We start from the raw sequence: 22323 nt of genomic DNA, 5'->3' as shown, positions 1-22323 counted from the left end.
GGGACAGCTCTAGTACAGAAGCTTCAGCCACTTGGCCTGTTCATTGCGATCGTTGGTGGAGAGAGTTGGTGAGCTACTGTGGAGCAGAGTTTTTGGAATTTAGCATGAGAGTACTTGGGACCCTCAAACCTGTCCGGAGCAGTTGGCGCACTAGACCTAACAGCCTTTTGACCAACTGGCATCGGAATGGGAGATGCTTTGGAGGGAAACGGCCTCATGGCCGAACACTATGAAGGGGCAGAGAGACGGCGGGAGGGCCGGGATTGGCCAGAAGGAGGAGGGGCAATGGAGGTCGGCCAATCCGAGGGTATGCTGCGAGGGTCTTTAGGTAGCAGGTGTCATACCTTGACATGTCGGAGGAGCAGTGTGTGCGAAGGCTCCGATTCGGGATGGACGTTGTTACTGAGCTGTGGCACCTGCTTGCTGAGGATCTGCAGCCGCGTCTACGGTGCATGACCTCTCTTCTCGGTGGCCGCTAAACTGACTGTTGGCCTCAATTTTTATGGCAACGGATCCTTTCAGTGAGCCATTGGGGACATCGCGAATATCTCTCAGGTTGCAGTCCACTGCTGCATCCGGCAAGTTACAGCTGCCCTTTATAGGCGAAGGCGTCAATTCATCACCTTCCCTCTGACCCTGGAGAAGCAGGCGGAGGAGGAGGAGGAGGAGCATGCGGACGAGGAGGAGGAGGAGGAAGATGGACGGGCTTCTGAAAGTGGAAGGGCCATCCGTCACAGGCTCACGAGGACTCGTATCGAGGCCCCTCTGGCTGAATGAGGAGTGTCTTAACTGCTGCGCACTTTGGATGTTTGAAAGCCTCTGAAGGCCAGCATCACTGTAATTAGTCACGTACACCATAGCACATTTAAACTTCTCTTTATTGTCACAAAAGTCTTTCATTGCAGCAAAACAACGTCATGTCAACAGAAACCATAACTAACAAAATAACAGTTAACTCTTCGGCAAAGCCGCAAAACTAAACAAACTATTTCCAACAATTCCAACAGGCGAGGGTCTCCTTGATTTAGGCCAAAGAAACGTCTCAGCACCTCCCTCTACTGCTGGCCCCTTGATGGAGAACGACTTCTCTTTCGCGCTCGGCCCCTTCCCTCCCTGCTGCTCCTACGTAATTGAACCCCAGTGGCGGGGTGAAGGCTGGGGGACGCCTGCTGACTGTCTGGAAGCGCAGAAGCCCCTGAGGGACGCCCTGGCCGACCTCTGGGCTTGGAGGGTGCGGACGCAAGATGCTTGATCTGAGCATGGCTGGAAGCAGTGTGCCCTGCAGGTGGTGGCAGCTGCACTGCAGACGTGCCAGCGCTGGCATGTGGAATGGTCACCTGCCAAGAGAGGACACCTGCACCATTGTCGGACGACACACTGGCTCTCTGAGGGGACCGGCTCGGCTCATCCGCCACAATCGCATGCTCCACTGATTCCTGGCCTTGTATGGGACTGGAAGGGCCCGGGGTGATCCTAGCTGATGCAGATAGGGTGGCTGCAGTGAGAGTTCGCGTTGCCTCAATCTGGGTGTGGACGAGGCCGGCAAGTGACTGCGTGGCAGCAGTGAGGACCTGTGAGCCAGGTGCCAATGCTTCGGAGAAGCCCTGGACAGTTCTTTCCATTGCTTTGGACAAGGCCGGTGCTGACCGCTCCACTGCCTCGGACAAGCCCTGGACAGACCTTTCCAGGGATTGTCTGAAGCCATGAACAGTCCTTTCCATAGCGGCCTCGAAGCCCTGGACAGTCCTCTCCATTGTTGGGCCAAAGTCCTCGACAGACCTCTCCATTGTTGCCCCAAAGCCCTGGACAGTCCTCTCCATTGTTGGCCCGAAACCCTCGACAGACCTCTCCATTGTTGCCCCGAAGCCCTGGAGAGTCCTGTCCATTGTTGCCCCGAAGCCCTGTCCATTGTTGCCCCGAAGCCCTGGAGAGTCCTCTCCATTGTTGCCCCGAAGTCCAACACACTCTTTGCCAGTGTATCTATTGACTGAGGCATCCTCCCCACTGCAGCCATCAGCTCAGTGTGCCTGAGCCGGGCCTGGGTGCTCATTTCAGCCAGGCGACGCACCTCCTCTGCACTCTGTGCAGCAGTCATCACTACCTGCCTTGCCCTCCGGGGAGACGGTGGCCGAACTTGCCTACCCCCCTTGCGTTGCTGCATGCTGCTTGTTCCGGCAACTGCCTGACCATCAGAGCACCCCCCCCTCCCCTCCAGGGAACTAGTATCCCCAGTCTGTACATGTGTATGCTCCCCTGAGATTGGAACGGATGGTCCGGCTTCCTCCTGATCCTCGCCTCCGGAGGCACTGGCACTGGCAGCTTCAGGGCGTGGAGCCCCAGTTGGTGATGCATCATCTGAAAGCAGGGAGGTGGAAGAGTGGCTTTAGCAAAAGGACAGGTTGGAGGAAACGCATGGCAGATTGCGGCACAGTGAGGAAGCATGCTGGCGGGGGGACCAAGTGGAAGGAGACAGCTGCAAAAGGTGAGAGCCTTACCCTCGCTGTCGAGAATGGGGTCGGCAGCTGCAGTGGTAACAGGACCAGACAGACGTCCTCCAAGAATCTGGTGCACTCTCTCCTCGAGATCCGTGAGAGTGACCACTTGTGGAGGTCCGCCACCGGTTCGACGCTGCTCCTTTTGCATCGTCGCCAGCTTGGACTGCAGGGGAAAGAAGGGGAAGTTCTGTAACATGATGCCTTGAGAGATCATCTCATGCCCCCCATGGTGCAAGAGCCCTTACATGAGGCCTTGAGAGATCATCTCATGCCTCCCATGGTGCAAGGGCCCTTACATGTGGCCTTGAGAGATCATCTCATGCCCCCCATGGTGCAAGGGCCCTTACATGTGGCCTTGAGTGAAATGTCCATGTGTGTGCCAAGAAAGGGCCATGGGTGCTTGCTGACAGATGGCCATTGGGGCATCATGGCAACAGGGTCCTCGAAGTTAGGTGCAGATGGAGGGAATCAGAAGTTTGCATAACCAACACTCACCCTAACGACCCGAGTGAGGTCGTTGAATTTCTTCCTGCACTGAACAGGGGTCCTGGTCGCCATGCTGTTGGAGTTGACCCTCTGAGAAACCTCCCTCCAAGATCGCCGGTAAGTCTTTTGATTCGGCCTCTTGCCATTGTCAGGAGACAGAACATCTTGACAGCGCTTAACTGCAGACACCAACTGGTCCAGAGCCTCAGTGCTGAAGCGCTCTGCTCTCTGTCTCACCTTCTCCATCCTCACCAAGTTTATTGCGCCAGAGAAGGGCGAGCGCCGATTCGGAGGCCTACAGGGCATTGAGTGTAGCAGCTCAGGCTGACTTACCCACCCCTTTAAGAGCCGGCCGGCGCCTGGAAGTCTCGTGGTTTCCAGTAATTGAGATCACCTGCGCTGCACCCGTCCGCGCCGATATTGGGTAGCGCCTGAACTTTTGCGCCTTAGGAGCCCCGTGCAACGTCTGAGTTCGCGCCTCAATTCCCTTTGGGGGTGATGCGACCCAATATCTCGCCAGGCAGCGATAAGTTTCGTCTGGCTATAAACTTTGCGCAGCGCCAGTTCTAACGCCTCAAGCGGGGCTATACCCAATTTCTAGGCCATAGTAGCTTAGAAAAGGAAAAATCTTTGTGGTGAGAAAGAGGCCAATAAGTGAGGTGAGGTGGAAACAAAGTGAGAACTGTACTTACAAAAAGGAAATTTAGCTAGAGTGGGAATTAGGAACAGCAGAGGAAGGAGTAGAATAGTTTAATTGGAATTGAAGGATCATCAAGAATATAAAATTAAAACTTAACTTACATTTATAGTAAGAATAGGAGCACAGGAAGGGACAATGATGTGCAATAGCTGAAGGATGTTGCAGTTTTGAGTAGCAGACGTTGGCTCAGATGTTCACATCTACAGAAAGTGTCTCCAGCTTCCATTATTTCAGCTCAAAATCTCAGAGATGGAGACAATCTGACCTGTGAGGAAGAGAGGTTTTTGGAGGAAAAGTTTCAGAAGGTAGTCACCCTGCTGAGAGCCAAGGAGCTAGCAGTGGTAGAAGCAGGAGTGGTGACTATCCATAGGCTAGAGAAAGTCAAGAGCGACAGGTTAGAGCAGGAATGCCTAGAGCAAACTATCCTCTACAACAAGTTTGCAGCAATTCAGTTAGTAATGTAGTAGCATTAGGAGATTTAATAATTATAGGGATAGACACTGGGCTAGAAATTCATTATAGCCCAGGAATGGGCGGTATCTTTAGAAAAGTTTGAGAACTAGCGCCAAGCATTAATGCTTTAGACTGCACGCAAAATTCATTCTCACTGCTCAAAGAAATGATTGGGGTGCTAAATGAAGTCTTAAAGGCCTAGCTCAGTGGCGTTACATTCAAAGGGTGGACCAATATCTAGTCTAATCTCAACTCATCATTGCCACAGGCTTTTCCCAGTACTTAAAGGGGAGGTTCATTGATACTGCAGCACCTCATTCTCAGCAATGCTGGCTATGCAGCTGCCTCAGCAAGAAGCACAAGAAGGAGGAGCCGGAGGACTGAAGCAGGTGTGCTCATGGCAGATCCACCTCAGTCAGGTGGTCAGGGTGATTGAATGCTTCAACAAATTGTACATACCACCATCTGTACCACAAGCTTCACACAATGCCCAAAGCACCACACCCCCAGTGCTTACACACCAACAATCTCTACCTACCAACACTCACTCCCACATCTTACACCTTGCACACAATGACAGCTATTCAACTATGGCAGGCACAAAGGTTATTAGTTATTAGAATGAATGTGATGTGTGTGATATGTTTATGCATAAATTTATTAATGGAGTTTGCAATATTTTGTGGTCTCTCTCATTTCACCTTTGCGCCCAGGAGGACGCTGTGATATGGCATGACACAGGGATGATATGATGGGCATGTGGTCAACAAAAGGAATCCGGGGGTTTAAGTCATCCTGGTGTGAGGCTGGAGGTCTGTTTGGAGGAGGTGACAGAGTTCTGTGACCACCACCTTGGTGATGCGGAGCTGTCTAATACACAGCTCCTCGCTTAATTGAAGGTAGGAGAGGTGCTGTCGGAATACCCATGGAGGGTAAGGCCGCTTGGTGAGACCCCTGATGTCACTCCTCATCCCTCTGAGCATATGTTCCCGTATTTCTGGCTGCCTATGCTCCCTCCACCGTAGATCCTGGAGGGCGGGGCTGACTGCCAGTGCAGCCCCGATTAATGTTGCAAGTGTAGCAGTTTGAATCTTTGAACAATAAATGTAGCCACTTTGCACTTGTCAGAAGACTGCTGATAAAAAGGATGCTTGAAATTACTAATACAAACTCATCCACTGGGTGAAACTGACAAGAAACCACTGAAACTAACTTGCCCTGACAGCTGCGAGTGATTAATGCTGATGCCTTTAAATAACGTCGTTGGAGCCAGCTTCCTCCAGCTGTGCACCAGCTCTCTGGCTGGTCGAGGCGCAAAGGTAAGTGGCGACAATGAATTTTCCAGATCCGGCGCTCGTCATGGTCTGCCTAGTGTTGAAGTCCCCGACGGTACCTCGTTCTGGCGACGCAACAAGATGGGGGCCGGATTTGCCTCACCCTGGCTCTACTGCATCAGCGGCCCGTTACCGCCCTCTGCAGACGCTAACCTAATGAATTTTTCCCCCACTATCTTTTGCTGTCCAGACCGAGGGACCTGGATAATTTGTTGCCTCCCAGGTGTTGGGATAAGGGGCTTATGTAAAACTGCTTTTACCAGGCATGAGAATTTCACAGGCATTCAGCGGGTGGAAACTGGGCAAATAGCGCAACTCTCCAGCCGCAGAGGCCCATCTCCCGAGGATGCGGAGGATCTGTCAAGAGGATTCTTCACAGATCGCAAGTTCTGGGTTTTCCCACATGCGCTTCACATACCTAATCCCGGAACTTGCGTGGCCCCTATGGGCGCATGCACACCTCCTACGCACCCGTGGGGGTCGCAAAATACGGCCCAATATGATAAAGTTTGAGGTGCAAAGAGAAAGTTAGTACAAAAACAAGGGCACCAGATTGGGTCAGATTTTAGAAAGAATGAGGAGTAGTAAGCTATTTGAGGTGAGGTGGAAAGAAAATTTGGCACACAGGACTATAGATCAACATCTTTAAAACAGTGCTCGGGGGCAGTGAGCTGAGTGGGGAGGGCGGAAAATCACCTGGCTCCTATGCAAATCAAAAAGGCTAATGGAATAACAACAGAAAATGCTGGAAATACTCAGCAGGCCAGGCAGCATCCGTGGAGAGAGAAACAGAGTTAACGCTTCAGGTCTGGGCTAATGGAATGTTGTCTTTATCTCAAGGTGGCTGGAATACAAAGGGAAGGAGGAAATGCTTCAGTTGTTTCAAGCCTTGGTCAGATTCACCAAAATGATACCAGGATTTAAAGGGTTAAATTACGAGGGCAGGCTACATAAACTTGCCTTGTATTCCTGTGAGTTTAGAAGGTTGAGGGCTGACCTAATCGAAGTGTTTAAAATGATAAAGGGATTTGGTCGAGTAGATAAACTATTTCGTCTGCTGGGGGAATCCACAAGGGGGCACAATCTTAAAAAAAAAAATTCTCACAAAAGGCCATGGATGCTGGGTCCACTGAAAAATTTAAGATCGAGATTGATAGATTTTTGTTAGCTAAAGGTATCAAGGGATATGGATTAAAGTCGGGTAAATGGAGTTGAGGTTCATATCAGCCATGATCTGATTGAATGGTGGAAATAACTCTCAACACTGAATGGCCTACTCCTATGAGCCAGTCAATTGTCAGAGCCAGGAGGGGGCATGCACAGAGGCTGGAGAAGCATTCCAGTTCTTCCTGGTCCCACAAAACTAAAAATTACAAATTTCTAGGACCATTATTTCAGTAGTCCCCAGCGGCCCCTTTAAGAACCACTGGCTAGGCTGCTCAACGCCGATACAAATGGGTTGAGCATCGAGAGTGCATGCTCTGTCCATTTGTACCTCAAAATTGCAATTGGGGTCTTGGTGCATCATAAGATTTGTGTAGTACAAGTGCCCTACCCGCCTGAAATAGGCAGGCATTCCAGCCACGCGTCTCAGGATTCTACCCAAGATGACAGCAGTTGGAGCGCCAGTGTAAATGAGGTGAAAGTGATCCATTGCCATTTTCAGGCTGCTAGTTCCCAGTTTATACCGGGTGAAGGGAGTTAACATCGGCCACCAGATGCGCTAGTCTAGTGCTTTTTTCATTTTTAGGCAGGAGTACACCATCCACGCACCGCTGCCCCAGAAATGTGGGTCACGATCTGCCATTGAGAAAAGAGAACTGGTTTTATAGCTATGTAAACATGGGGAGCCAGTGCATAGATAGCACACTCTTCCACAATGTGAATAGCAATAATGCTAAATGTGAATCACCTTACAAGCGTAGGAACTTGGTAAGAAAAGGTTAGAATACTACAGATGCAAACAGATGTTTTTATCTTGGGTAACAGGATCAGCTATTAGTGTGTCACAATGATCAGCTGTAGCTGCATGCCATGTTACAGTTGATCATCCTGGTGCACAACTTAGAGAAACAGTGTTAGAAACAAACTTAGCGGGAACTGCATTACAAAAATACCTGAGTATCAGATGCAGCATCAGTTCCAAAGTCGCAGATAGTAACGATAGTATAATTGTGCGTCTTAGAACAGATAACAGCTGCTACTCAACGCTGAAAGTTAAATATGTGAAGCTGTTCTTCTAAGTTGCCATGTTACCAGTGCCTTTCTACTGAGTTGCCATTCATATTCACAGCGAATGCCACTGTGAAAGATAAATAGGGCAGCTGTTTAGAACAGGCAAAACACCCATGTGAAAAAACCACTCTGTGACAAGTGGTTCACATTGTAACTAGAATATTAAATAATAAAGATAAGGAAGAAACCAAATATTAATTCAAAATAAACCAAGAATGTAGATTCAGAGGACATAAATAGAAATTAACATAAAGTAAATTTAAAACAGTAATAAGGAGAATTTATTTACTCAAACAGCAATAAATAAGGCTATAAATTTGTCTTGGTAAATTTTCAGGAAAATGGCTTAGTCAAGGTAAAACAATGAAAAGTCATGGAAATTGTAGTAAAAGTCATGAATATGGTTAGTGGTAACCAAACCATCTTTAATTTTACTATATTTTATCCATCATCCTTTACTTTTGCTTCTCTTTCCTCCTTCACTTCCACTTCTCTTATTCTCTTCTTACATTTCTGTTTCTATTTCTCCTTTCATCTCCATTTCCTCCTTCATTTCTGCTTTTTTCTCTCTCTCTCTCCCTACTCCATTATTTCCATTTTTAGAATCATATAATTTTACGGCACTATTTAGTGCCATTCCCCTGCCCTCACCTCATAAACCATTATATTTTTTTCTCTCTTCTCCTTTTCTGTTTTACTCTCTCTCTCTTCTGTTCCATTATTTCTGTTTGTCTTTATTCTTGCTTCATTATTTGTTACTCTCTCTATGCTCCTTTATGTTTTTTGAAAGAACCCAAAGAGCAGGCAATCAGAAGAGGGGGAATTGGCAGTGAAACCTAAAAAGAAAAAAGAGTTTCTTAATTCCCTCATCCACACAAAACACAGCAAATAAGTCTTCCTGCATAAAATAACCTCTAACTGTTTCATATACAATTTTAAGGGGAAAAAAGGTCCCTGGAATAAATCAGAAGTGATTTGACAAGATGCTCAGCAGATTGACATGATCTCAAGCCAATCAGAAGGAAGCTTTATAAGGCCACCAACCCACACCCCTCCCAAATATTAAAATCATGATCTGTGATGAGCATAAAGGTACAGCCTTGACGATAAATATTTTGAATGATCTGTTAGGCAGGATAGCAGAGACTAAAACATTTGGGATGTTCAAAATTCGTATGAATATAGAAGAATTAGGGTATTAGGGGAATAAGTTGGATGGGTTATGTGGTGTATGTAACCTGTACCACCTTAAGAGAACTACCTTAAGAGGATGGACTACTTTCTCTTGCTACTGTATATTGTAGTACCGGTGGTGACCACACCGGTATATAAGCTCTGTGTAGTAATTTGTAAAGCAGTTCAGCCCTGACTTTCAAGTAGTAAAGACCTGTTTAAGTTTTTCCTGTTGTCTGTGTCCAGTTATTTAAAATAAGTATACCTGGAACACACAGACTCAACAGTGGCGACGAGTCGATCTTACCCAGCGGCAATTGCATCCAAGGCAGCTTCGTCCCCAGAACGGGCGTCGAGAAGAGGCATCCGCCCTCATCATCCTGCTGAGCACCGCATTCGCACGGGAGGCATCGAGAACCCGGGTTGAAATTGCTGACCACGAAGTCCACCATCAGCGACAGGCAGTGATCATCCTTCTTCCACGGCGGTGGGTAAGCCGATCTAGCGACACGGGCAGAAAGTCGGCCGCGTTGTCAGTGGAGAAGGGGGGAGAGACCGGAGGAAAAAGGGCGGAGAACTCGACCGCAGCCGGTGTAAAGGGCCAGGCTGCAATCGGAATAGACGCACAGCAAGAAAGGAAGCGCTAATACCCACGAGGACAGCGGGGAGTAAAAGCAGCTGCGTCGGGGGAAATTAAGGACCGCTGGGAGGCGAGAACGGCAACAGCGCGGTAATCACCATTGTAGCCAGCGGGGGAAGAAGCCAAGCGCGGGAAGCCGCCATTTTAGTCGGCGCAGGAAGAAGACAAGCGTGGGAAAAGCCGCAAAGCGCGGGAAGCCGCCATTTTGGAAAAAAATAAAATACTTAAAGAAACTTACAAGGATGCCTAAAAACGGTAACATCACTGCTTTTGATAGCGATGTCGAAGATTGGGCCACTTATGTGGAGCGTATTGAAGTTTATTGTACAGCAAATGAGATACCGGCTGAAAAGAAAGCACTAACCCTATTAAACTCGATGGGTGCGAAGACGTACGGGTTATTAAGGCACCTTGCAACACCAGATAAACCGGCGGATAAGACTTTCGCGAATATTGTTACTATCCTGCAAGAGCATTTAAACCACACGCCGCTGCTGATAGCGGAACGATTTAAATTTTACAGAAGAACACAGCTGAAAGAGGAAAGCAACGCTGAATTCTTAATTGAACTGCGCAAGCTATCAAAGTACTGTCAGTTTGGTACAGGACTAGCAGATGCTCTGAGAGATAAGTTCGTGTGTGGACTATTAAAAGAAGGAACTCAGAAGCGACTGCTAGAGGAAAAGGACCTTACGCTAGATAAAGCTGTCACCATTGCAGCATCGCACGAGGCGGCAGCACGAGGCACCGCGGAAATGCAGCTAAGGCCATCGGAACTCAGCACCAATGAAATGGCATTGGGTGCAGTAAAGTGCTATCGTTGCGGAAGGACAACGCACGATCAGAACCAGTGCTGGTTCAAAGATAAAGAATGCAGAAAATGTGGCATACTCGGTCACATAGCAAAAGTATGCCGGTCAGGAAAGAAGACCAGCAACAAAAAGTCACCACAGAAGAAGTACAAAAAAGTACACAAGGTGACAGAGAACAGTTCGGATGAACAGAAGACGGATTCAGACTCCAGCAGTAAGGAACTGGGTTGTCTAAGAATACATAATGTGGGTAACACAGCAGACCACCAAACTATTTGGGTTACACTCCAGATAGCAGGAGTCCAAGTGAAGATGGAATTGGACATGGGATCGGCATTGACGGTCATGAATAAGCAAGATTACAAAAGGTTATTCTCACACATTCCCCTAAGGGATACGGAGATTGTATTAAAAACATACACGGGGCAAAGAGTGTACCCCATCGGAAAGATAAAAGTAAAGGTGGTCCACAAGGGTAAAGAAAGCAAAGGAATGGACTTGTATGTGTTACCTGAGGGAGGTCCACCACTACTGGGACGGGAATGGATCAGGAGAATAAATATGGACTGGCATTCCTTAAAAGCACTAACTGTAGATTCCGGTAAAAAGGACGATGTCAAACCTAAACGACTGTCCAGAATATTGGACGATGCTAAGGAGGTGTTCCAACAGGGACTGGGAACACTGAAAGGAATTACGGCAAACATCAAGGTTGAAGAACATGCAAACCCGAAATTTTTCAAAGCCAGACCGGTACCTTATGCGATACGACCTGCTGTGGAAGCTGAGCTGGAAGGGCTAGAACGTTCAGGAGTACTGTCAAAAGTGGACTGGAGCGAATGGGCCACGCCCATTATTCCCGTCATGAAGCGTTCATTGAGCAACAAGCCGGGGGAACCGGGGAAGGTTCGCATCTGTGGCGATTTCAAGATCACTGTTAATCCGGTTCTTCACACGGTGCAATATCCGCTTCCGCGGATTGAGGATATCTTCGCTTCGTTGTCTGGCGGGAAACACTTCACCAAGATAGACCTGGCGCAGGCGTACTTACAGATGGAAGTTGATGAAGCGTCACGCCAGTATCTCACGATCAACACGCATAAGGGCTTATATCGGTATAATAGACTGGTTTTTGGAGTGGCATCGGCTCCAGCGATTTGGCAAAGAGCCATGGAGCAGGTATTACAGGGAATTCCTGGCACACAATGCTATCTGGACGACATTCTTATTACAGGATAGAATGATGAGGAACACCTTGCTAATTTGGAACAGGTGCTCACCAGATTGAAAGAGTATGGACTTCGAGTTAATCGCCAGAAATGTGAGTTCTTTCAGAAGCGAATCTCGTACTGTGGTCACGTCATTGACCAGGAGGGGCTTCACAAGTCACCTGACAAGATCGAAGCTGTTGTGAAGGCTCCCGCTCCGGAAAATGTATCCCAGTTGAGGTCGTTCCTGGGGTTGATTAACTATTACCATAAGTTTCTGCCAAATTTATCCACGGTGCTACACCCGCTGAACGCTCTTTTACAAAAGGGAGTGCCATGGAAGTGGAGCGAGGACTGTAAGCGGGCTTTTCACAAAAGCAAGGCATTGATCACCTCTAAGGAAGTGTTGGCTCACTTTAACCCAACGCTGCCTATTCGTTTAGCTTGTGATGCTTCCCCATATGGTATTGGGGCAGTGCTATCACATAAGTTGCCAAATGGCTTAGAAAGACCAGTCGCGTTCGCATCCAGATCATTGACCTCCACTGAGCGCAACTATGCTCAGATAGATAGAGAGGCTCTCAGCCTCGTGTGGGGAGTAAAAAAATTTAATCATTACCTGCAAGGCCAAAAGTTTACGCTGCTGACAGACCACCAGCCGTTGGTTTCCATTTTTAACCCTAAGAAGGGTGTTTCGGTGATGACAGCGCAGAGGCTCCAGAAATAGTCCCTTTTCCTAGGGGCACATCAATATGAGATCGAATTCAAAGGTACAAAGCAACATGGTAATGCTGACGGGCTGTCGCGCCTGCCACTACCTACGGCGGAAGAGGCACCGACAGTTGACCCTGTTGAGTTATTTCACTCGACCATCATCGAATGTTTGCCAGTCACCAATGCGAGTATTGAGAGAGAGACCAGGAATGACCCGACACTGTCTCGGGTCTACGAATTGACAGTGAAGGGATGGCCAGCACATGGCGAACCACTGTTACCGGCATTCTCAGCCAGACGAGAACAGCTGTCCGTTTGTCAAGGAGCATTGATGTATGGAACAAGGGTGATTATTCCTCCTAAATTAAGGGAGAGAGTTCTAAAGGAACTGCATGAAGGTCATCTGGGGGGAGTCAAGATGAAAAGCCTTGCTAGGGCTTATGTGTGGTGGCCAGGTATCGACAAACAAATAGAGGATCTGACTAAAAGCTGCTCAGGGTGCCAAAAAGTTCAAAATGCACCTCCAATTGCACCGCTGCATCCATGGGAATGGCCTTCAACCCCATGGCAGCATGTACATATCGACTTTGCAGGTCCATTCATGGATTCCATGTTTTTGATAGCGGTAGACGCACATTCTAAATGGCCAGAAGTGATTAAGATGGCGACCACTACCTCGGAAAAGACGATCGCAGTTCTGAGAACCATATTTGCAAGAAATGGATTGCCAGAACAGATATGTTCAGACAACGGACCGCAGTTCGTGTCAAAAGAATTCCAGAAATTCATGAAAAAGAATGGGGTGAAACACTATACATCTGCCCCATATCATCCGGCTACAAATGGGTTGGCCGAGAGATTTGTACAAACGTTCAAAAAGGCGATAAAGGCCATGAGCGAAGACCATATTCCACTACAACACAAGGTGGACAATTTCCTAATGGCATATCGAAACGCCACACATGCAGTGACAAATCAAAGTCCTGCCATGATGTTTTATAACAGGAGGTTGCGGTCCAGGTTGGATTTGTTAAAACCAAATGTGCGTAGGGAAGTCGAAAACAAACAGTTCCAGCATGTAAATAACAAGACCACTCGGAGTTTCGAAATAGGACAACCAGTGTTAGCCCGGGACTATAAGAATGAGAAATGGCAATCTGGAACAATTCGTGCCAGACAAGGACCCCTGATGTGCACGGTAGAGATTGGTGAAAACGTAATACGACGTCATGCTGACCAACTTGTAGAATCGAGAACAAGGGTCGAACCCATGGCTACGGCAGAGACAGCAGTGGAAGAAATTATTGAACCTGTAGCATCTACCTCAAACGCGAACGTACATGAGGATGTTCAATCCATAAGAGATCAATTAGAGGAGTCACCCCAGCAACCAGAATCAGAGACCCCTGAAAGGCGTTATCCAACTCGGATCAGGAGGCCTCCTCAGAGACTGAATCTTTGAACAGTTGCATGAAAGTTGTATATATGTTATCCATGTTATGTTTAAATTGGGGTGTACACTGTTAAGCTAAAAAGGGAGGAATTGTGGTGTATGTAACTTGTACCACCTTAAGAGAACTACCTTAAGATGGACTACTTTCTCTTGCTACTGTATATTGTAGTACCGGTGGTGACCACACCGGTATATAAGCTCTGTGTAGTAATTTGTAAAGCAGTTCAGCCCTGACCTTCAAGTAGTAAAGACCTGTTTAAGTTTTTCCTGTTGTCTGTGTCCAGTTATTTAAAATAAGTATACCTGGAACACAGGCTCAACAGGTTAAATAGCCTTTTCCCATCCCTGAGTTTTCCTATATGCTCAACTGCAGCGTCGGAATCAAAACTTGTATTGCAGAACTGCTTTAGGAAGTAGTTCCACAATATAAACATTCCATGAGGTGGTCCTTAGCAATGTTCAACCGAGAGCTGGTACACCATCTGATCTTGTCACATCTGAAGGACATTGGACTGGATGTAAATGCGCAGACATTCTGGGTGCAGGAACAGGGGGCGGGGGGAGGCGGTGGTGCGGGGATGCCTGGAGATACGTGCAACGCATCTGTTGGTGGCTTTTTAATGCAGCCACTTCATTAACATCTGATTCCTGGGTTTACCGTCCAATTAGCATCAGCAGGTGTGATGACGACCTGCGTGACGCGATCTCAAATCCAGTATTGAAAGGGACTCTCCAAACATGCAAGTTGAAGCTGTTGGAAGTGGTCATGGAGAGAGAAAGTAGTGTTGGAATGGAGTCGATTCGGGCAACGGCTGCACTCCGCTTCACCAACGCCTCCCTGGATGTGTTGTTGGGGGCTGTGAGGACCGGAGGGAGATACTGTTTCCCACTAAAGGGAGGAAAAAGCCTGCTGCTGCCACACTCCTAGATCCAATGCAGGAAGCACTTCAATGACCTATGCTGGGCAGGGAAGGTGAGAGCAATGGCATATTGCCCTACATCCTGATGGGTGTATCACCCCAACCTCCTCACTCTGCCTTCTCAAGCCAACTCCAGCACAACACTCTTCACACCAACGTACCTTGTAGGGGCATCCATCCTCCTTCTGTCTATACGCTTCCTCACATCCCCATCTATCCATCCACCACTGACACTCACTGTTATCCTTATGCAATGTCATGCCTATTCCTCCTAGTCACTTTCAACAAATGCTCTCCATCCATTGGGTGAACAAATGTCATAGGTTTCTTCTTTGCCTTCTTGCAGAACAGCAGGGAGAGGCAAAGAATCAGGGGTGGCCCTCCACACATCTCACAATTAACAGCTACAGAGGAGGCGGCGCTGGAGATCAGCAGAGTCTCAGCGTGCCTGGCCGTCGGAGATGGCAAGATGGGGGCCTGCCAGCTACCTGGTGACACAATTAAATATCAGACAGCCACATGGCATACAACACTCAGTCATGCTGACTTGATGTCAACAGTAAGTGAATTATGATCATGTGCATAGTGATAACTTCAAACATTCTAACCTTGACCAGACTCATTTATGTCTTTTATCTCCCACAGGGCCTTCACACATCCATCAGGAGGTGGTCGAGGTCGGCCACGACGATGACTTTCCAGAGGAGCTCACTCACTCGAGGGTGCAGCGTAACAGGACTTATGCAGACCAAGCACCAGTGCAGATACTCTCACTTAGATTGGCAGTAGTTAGAGAGATAGTTGGGTTTTCACATGGTGACTCATACTTCACAAGTGAGCAAGAGCAGATGGTGGAGTCAGGCACAGCAGTGGAGAATCCGCACTGGAGAGTGCAGGACTCTCCCAAGTTCTGCTCATCTGGACACAGATGCTGTATCCCAAGGGCCGTCGATGCTTACTGAGCAGCAGCATGAATGTGTGATGTACTGACAGGTGTTCTAGCTGCACTGTGCATGATTGCAGAGAGATTGGAGGAGTCTGCCTCAAGCATGAGTGGCATGCTGTCACAGGCCATTGCGATGATGTCTTCTTCCATGGATAGAATGGCCAACTGCATGGAGCATCAAACGCGGTAATTGAACGAGTGCATGCAGGCCTTCAACAATGGCTTGCACACTCTGGATGCCACCTTAAATAGGATGAATGATACCCCAGCCTTGGCCTTTCAGAGTCCCACTGATCTGCAGCAAAGTGTTCTCCAGCACAGTGCTAGCAGGGAAGTGTGGCTGGGATGGGATGAGATGATGGCGATAAGGTACGTGGAATCGGGGACTCCGCTTAAAGTGCTTCCACTTCTCACCTGTTGGCCCCCTCCCCCTCAGTCAGTTACCCACATGCTGCCTCGTGCCCCGATTGCAGAGTATGCTCCCGCACAGGTGCAGGTGGAGTAGTCTTTTGCGGGACCCTCACTTGCTCCAAAACCCAGAAGACATTGGCCAAGAGCAACTCAACAGAGCAGGAATCCAAGCAGCCTGATTCTACCTCTTCTGAAGCCACAGGGGTTGCACCACGTATAAGTGCTAGGAAAAGGAAGAATAAAGATTTGTAGTTGCACAAGGGTATGCACATGGGTGTGTTAGACATTGTTAAGTTTCTGTTGTGTATTTGAAGCACATAAATATTATTCTTTTGCACCACTTTCCCACTCTTGGTTACTGGCTGGCAAGTGGCCTTTTCACGTTTTAATTGGGTATCGCTCGTCTCTGAGCAGCCAGCCGTTAACTCTGCTTCCAGGTGCGATGACGTCAGGGAGAGTGGACTGCTGCAGCTGCCTGGGAATCTTGCACACACCTGCATACAGATCTTTTAGTAGTTGCACATCAGCTGCACATTAATGGAGTAGAAGCCCTTGCGGTGATCTATGGGTGCCTTAATTGCCACATGTGCAATCGATGACGCCCTGCACCTGTGGGAAGCCAGCCAGTGCCGCAAATCCGAGCGTCCACTCATTCTGACTGGCGTCATCACAGGTAAAGTTGACATAATTGGCGGCCCTGACAAGCAAGCCATCAGTCACCTGTCTGATGTATTTGTATGCCGCCGACTGCGAGATCCTACAAATGTCTCTGACATGAGCCCTGGAAGGATCTGCAGGCAAAGAAGTTGAGGGCGGTGGTGACTTTGACAGCCACTGGTAAAACGTGGCCTCCAGGTCCAGCTGGCAGCAGATGTCTGCCCCCACCTCACGCGACACCCTGAGCCTCTGTTCAGACATGTCCAGAAAGCTTATCCTCTGCCTGGAGACCGTGTGCCAGGTATGGCCTCCTGCGAGTTGCACCTCTCTGCTGCTCCCCTGTCTCCTCTGGAGCTACAGGTCTGTGAGCAGCAGGCTATTGCTGGTGCTGCTGCTCAGCATTTTGGTCCTCATCTGAGGTCCAATCCAAGGCAGTGTAAGCTGATCTGATCAATCAGAGCTCCAAAGTGTAGATCAGACTGCCAAACCTCCAAAGTGTGTAAGGTAACCTCTCAGCACAAGTATTGTGAACAAACCCTTTCCCACAAGCAGGTAGGAAAACAGCCGAGTACCGAGTACTTATTGGCAGTTTCCCCTGACATGGCTTCAACCCCCTCAATTGCCAGTGTACGTGTCTTGCTTTCACTGGCGAGTTCCAGGAAGCCCTGCAAACCCATGGACCCAAAGTTAAAGTTGAAAACCCATGTCAGTATCACTCTAATTGAGCAATTAACAAAAGTTAACCCGAGGGAGTTGCTCGCATATAGCCGAACATGCTGCAGTGAAATGCGGAAGTCGGCGGGTTGGAGCCGGCTTCCTGACACGCTGACAATTTCGCTGGTTTTAACCACCTACCCGCTCCCAAACCCATGCGCTCCTGCAGATTAAAAAACAGCCTATAGTGTACTGTGGTCATGTTGCAAATACACAATTACTGCTAAAAATCGCTTAGATATGAAAGATATATTTATCATGTTAACTTTTTAGTGTATATGAATTTCTTTTTCCATCAAATAGTGGTAAGAAATATTACTTTCATACTCTGCTATAATAGTGATTGCTCAATAGGGTGTCATGTCAGGAACTAATTTTCACTATTTCCTGCTGATTGAGATTCCTACCAGCACATAAGGCTCCACACCAACAACATGGACTCAAAATTACAACCTGCATTTATATATGCCTTTAATAATATAAAGGCATAATCAGACAAAAATGGATGTCGAGCCAAAGCTTGGTCAGAGAGGTGGGTTTTAAAGGAGGTGGAGCGGTTTAGGGATGGAATTGCAGAGTATCGGGCCTAGACAACTGAAAGCACAGCTGCCAATGGTAGTGTGAAGCGCAAGAGGCCATAGTCGGAGGAATACTGAGTTTTAGAGAGGAGGTTGAATGGCTGGAGGACGATGTAGAGATAGGGAGGGGCAAAGCCATGAAGGAAGTTAAACACAATGATGAAAATGTTAAATGTGAGGCTTTGAGGAACCAGGAGCCAATGAAGGTCAATTGAGAGAGAGGCGGACAGTACCTGAAGAGAGAGAGAACCATTCATAATTATCCTAATGAGTTTACAAGGTCAATAACTAAACTGTACAGAGTCAGGAAGATCTCATTCTATCGCTTATCTCATCCAGCACCAATGGAACTGCACTGCAGCAAGCACTTTAAGAGAAGAAAATTAGGGGGGAAAAAAATGATTCACCTTTATTTCTGATAGATTTACATCAACATCGCTGGCAAAAATGCCATTAAAAGATTATTCCTGCGCAAAAACAAAGGGCTGTGACGTGCCTGAACGACTATCGACCTGTCGCACTCACACCCATCATAATGAAGTGTTGAGAGAGACTGGTCTTAGCCCACATCAAAGCCAGTGTTCCTGCCTCCCTTGACCAACACCAGTTTGCCTATCGTGCAAACAGATCAGCGGAGGATGCAATCACAACTGCTCTACACGCGGCACTGAATCACCTAGATGGTAAGGAGACCTACATCAGAATGCTGTTTATAGACTACAGCTCAGCATTCAACACTATCGTCCCCAACAAGCTGGCCACCAAACTCTTGGCCTGAACACTTCCCTCTGCAACTGGACCCTGGACTTCCTAACAAACAGACCCCAGTCTGTCAAATTAGGTAACCACACCTCCCCCCCGCCTGACCCTGAACACAGGGGCCCCACAAGATGTGTGCTGAGCCCCCTCCTCTACTCCCTCTTCACCCACGACTGTGTGGCTGCTAATGGTTCCAACACCATCAAGTTTGCGGATGACACCACGGTCGTAGGCCAGATCACCAACAACGATGAGTCAGCCTACAGGGAGGAGGTCCAGCATCTCGTGAAGTGGTGCGCCGATAACAACCTGGCCCTTAACACCAAGAAAACAAAATAAATCATTGTGGACTTCAGGAAGTCCAAAGGCGGAAGTCACACCCCCATCCACATCAATGGGGCTGTGGTGGAAAGGGTGGACAGCTTTAAGTTCCTCGGAGTCCACATCACGGAAGACCTCTCCTGGTCCCTCAACACCTCCTCTCTGGTGAAGAAGGCCCAGCAGCGCCTATATTTCTTAAGGAGGCTGAAGGGATGTGGTCTGTCACCCCTGATCCTCTCTAACTTTTACCGCTGCACTATAGAGAGCATCCTGACAAACTGTATCACAGTATGGTATGGCAGCTGTAGCTACTGTGACTGTAAAGCCCTGCAGCGGGTAGTCAAAACTGCCCAACGCATTACCGGCACCCGGCTACCGACCATAGAGCACATATACCAGAAACGCTGTCTACGGAGGTCACGGTCCATCATCAAAGACCCTACCCACCCCAGCCACAGTCTGTTCGCCCTCCTACCATCTGGGAGACGCTACAGATGCATTCGCACCCGTACGACCAGATTTAGGAACAGCTTCTTTCCCAGGGCTGTCATCCTACTGAACTCCACAAATAAACTCTAAAGCCTGCACATCTGCCAATGCACTTTATTATGGTCATATTTATGTTAATATACTACAAGCCAAATGTATGTTGAATGTTTAAATGTCTTAATCCAAATGTACACTCTCGGGAGCCGCAAGCCTACATTTCGTTGTACTGCACTTGTGCACTAACAATGACAATAAAAGTTGATTTGATTTCATTTGATTTGATATAACTTTCAATTATAGAACTGCCCTTATTTTTCCTGTTCATCTATCATTAGCTAGCTAGTACTTATCAGGTTCCACAGGAGAAGTGACTGATCTCTGCTGTTCAAGCTTCCAGCTCTGGCTAATTGCGGTTTATCTAACATTGACTTGAAAACAAAGATCCTATGAAAGGTGCAAAACTTCCAATCACAAATTATACTGGTCCTGAATTGACTTGTACAAGAGGTCGAATTAATTCAATCAAAATTTTCAAGTGCCAGTTAATATTTAAAATAAATTCACGATGTAATTAGCTGTTTTTAAATAGGTCAAATGGCATTTTGTTGCTTTGGGTTCTGGGTGCCTAACAGAGGTGTGAATTTATTAATTAATTTGACATGCATGCATGTAGGTGCTAACTTATAGTGGGGTATGGCTCTGGGGAGCAGGAATTATTTTGTACCTTAACCAAAGAGGAAATTTTCACGTGTGATTCTAGACTAGGGCTCCCAATTATATTCAGACAAGATCCACATAGCTCATTCATCAATCTTACCAAAATCTGAATGAGAGACTCACTCAAATATGTGTCGTTACTGTACATTTTCTCGTTAACCCCTTCCCCTGCTTTTTTCTTTCTCCAAAATACCGGTGCTGCCTGCACTCTTTTTGCGGGCAGCCGTTAACCTTGGCCCGCGAAGGAAATCACCCTTTTTTAGGCTTAATCGAATTTCTAGGCCATTAAATTAGCAACCCTTCACATAGTGATAACTATTTACCATCTGCTGACCAAGTGCTTTATATTACAAGTAAATCCTATACTGGCAGTTGCAAAGGTAATTCTCTTCAAGGTGTTAACCAATAGCCCTGTGTTACTAAAATAATAAACTTTACTAGAGAGATCAACTTTTACTAATGGCAGCCTAATTTTGTTTTAAAGCTAAGAGTAAAGACTTCGGGTTTCTATTACACAAGCAAAACTTCCGGAAACAAATCACATTACAAAACTGAAAATAATGAGCCAGAATTTACTGTCAAAATAACGGTGAGGCTAACGGCACTCACTGTTATTTATGTGCAAATCACACAGCAACTTCAGGTGAGGGCAGATGCGTGGGTAAATGCGAGAATCCATACGCTGCTGTCCAAGATGCGCCACTCCGTCGCAAGTTTTGCGAAAACAGCATCTTGCCGTCATGTCAAATGCACTGAACGGCGTGAAGTTCCTTGCACGGTAGATACAAACTAAACGCGCCACAGAAAGTTAGAGCTTGTCTATTTCAGTTTAAGTACCCTTTTTAACTGTATGATATGTTGGAATTTACTGAATAAACGACCTCTCTGGCACTGAAAATTCACTATTACAAGTGAGGAGTCTATTTCCTTCAGCTTTTAATTGTTGTTACAGATCAAAAAAAAATCAATTTTTTTCTTTGTCTCATTTTCTCTCTCTCTTAATTTGATCTTCCTTTCCCTCTTTTTATTTTGCTTTCTGTACCTGATTTGACATTGAATCACTATTCTAACTTCTACTTTCTGGTTAAGACACTGCACTGTTCATTTCACAATACTTCACTCCGATTGGTTAAGGAGATACACAGTTGCTTTCCCTGTTCACACAGATCACAGATGTCCTGTAGATCTCCCACTTACAGCAACTTCCAGTGCCGTCTCCTGGAAATTAAATGGGCAAGGGCAAGTCTAATTGCTAGTTATAGTAAATTCTGGCCCCGTATCTCCTTTACACTAGCTGAGTTGAAATTGTCTGCTCAATCATGGAAAAATCATTCCATCCATGACGTCGTAACTGAGAAACTAAAAATACATGGATGTTATTTGAACTTGAAGTGCTTCAACACTGAATTTCAATTAACTGGCAGAAAATGTTAATCAAGCAATAAATTCCATTATGAGGTAGTATATGAGGCAATAAAAGCTGACGATGCAAGATATACAGTAGTGGGAGGCTTTTATGCCAAGTACTCTACTTTATAATGGAATTTATTACTTTTACAGCATTCATTTTATAAAAGGGAGCAAGAAATACTGTCTTGGTGAACAAATGAAGGTAAGGGGAAAGAAAAGTTGTTGTGGTGATTACTCTGTGTAATGGATTCTGGAATCTTACAATATTTTATGATCATAAAGGAAGATTAATTTTTACCCCATGGGAACTATTAAGGCATTGCAGCCACTTAACCAATCACAACATTGAAATGGTATTCTGTGGATATACACAATGAGAAACTGGATTTTTGAGTTAAGTCAGGACTATCTCTTGTAGGCCTTTTGCACTAGTGCCAGTATGGGAGCTAATTAGTACTTGGGAGTGTGTAGTACAATCCATACATTTGCCATCCCTAAACTCCTCCGCCCCTCCATGTCCCTCCCCTTCTTTAATAGCCTCCTTAAAACCCACCTCTTATTGACCAAGCATTTGCTTACCCTGCGTAATATCTGCTTCTTTGGCTCGCTGTTCATTTTTTGATTACTTATGATGCGCTTTGGGACATCTTTCTTCATTAAAAGGTGTTGTATGAGTGAAACTTGTTGTTTTAAAGATA

The 22323-nt window shown here is 46.9% G+C and overlaps 2 protein-coding genes across 5 annotated transcripts in view; both read right to left on the bottom strand.

Moving 5' to 3' along the window:
* The window catches only part of LOC147105210 (TBC1 domain family member 22B-like), a 382991-nt gene that overhangs the window by 67763 nt on the left and 292905 nt on the right, over positions 1 to 22323 (bottom strand). The window lies entirely within an intron of this gene.
* On the bottom strand, positions 867 to 5973 carry LOC147105212 (uncharacterized). Its single transcript, XM_086011757.1, has 2 exons — positions 2496 to 5973; positions 867 to 2355 (listed from the first exon to the last, which is right to left on the bottom strand). The coding sequence occupies exons 1-2, from the start codon at positions 2707 to 2709 to the stop codon at positions 1334 to 1336; spliced, it is 1236 nt and encodes a 411-aa protein (XP_085867883.1). The 5' UTR covers positions 2710 to 5973; the 3' UTR covers positions 867 to 1333.

This window comes from Somniosus microcephalus, chromosome 18, assembly GCF_052327205.1.
Source record: "Somniosus microcephalus isolate GS21.2 chromosome 18, FLI_Smic_1.0, whole genome shotgun sequence".
Classification (NCBI taxonomy): domain Eukaryota; kingdom Metazoa; phylum Chordata; class Chondrichthyes; order Squaliformes; family Somniosidae; genus Somniosus; species Somniosus microcephalus.
Note: the sequence above shows the minus strand (reverse complement) of the source record. Positions and strands in the feature narration are given on the sequence as shown.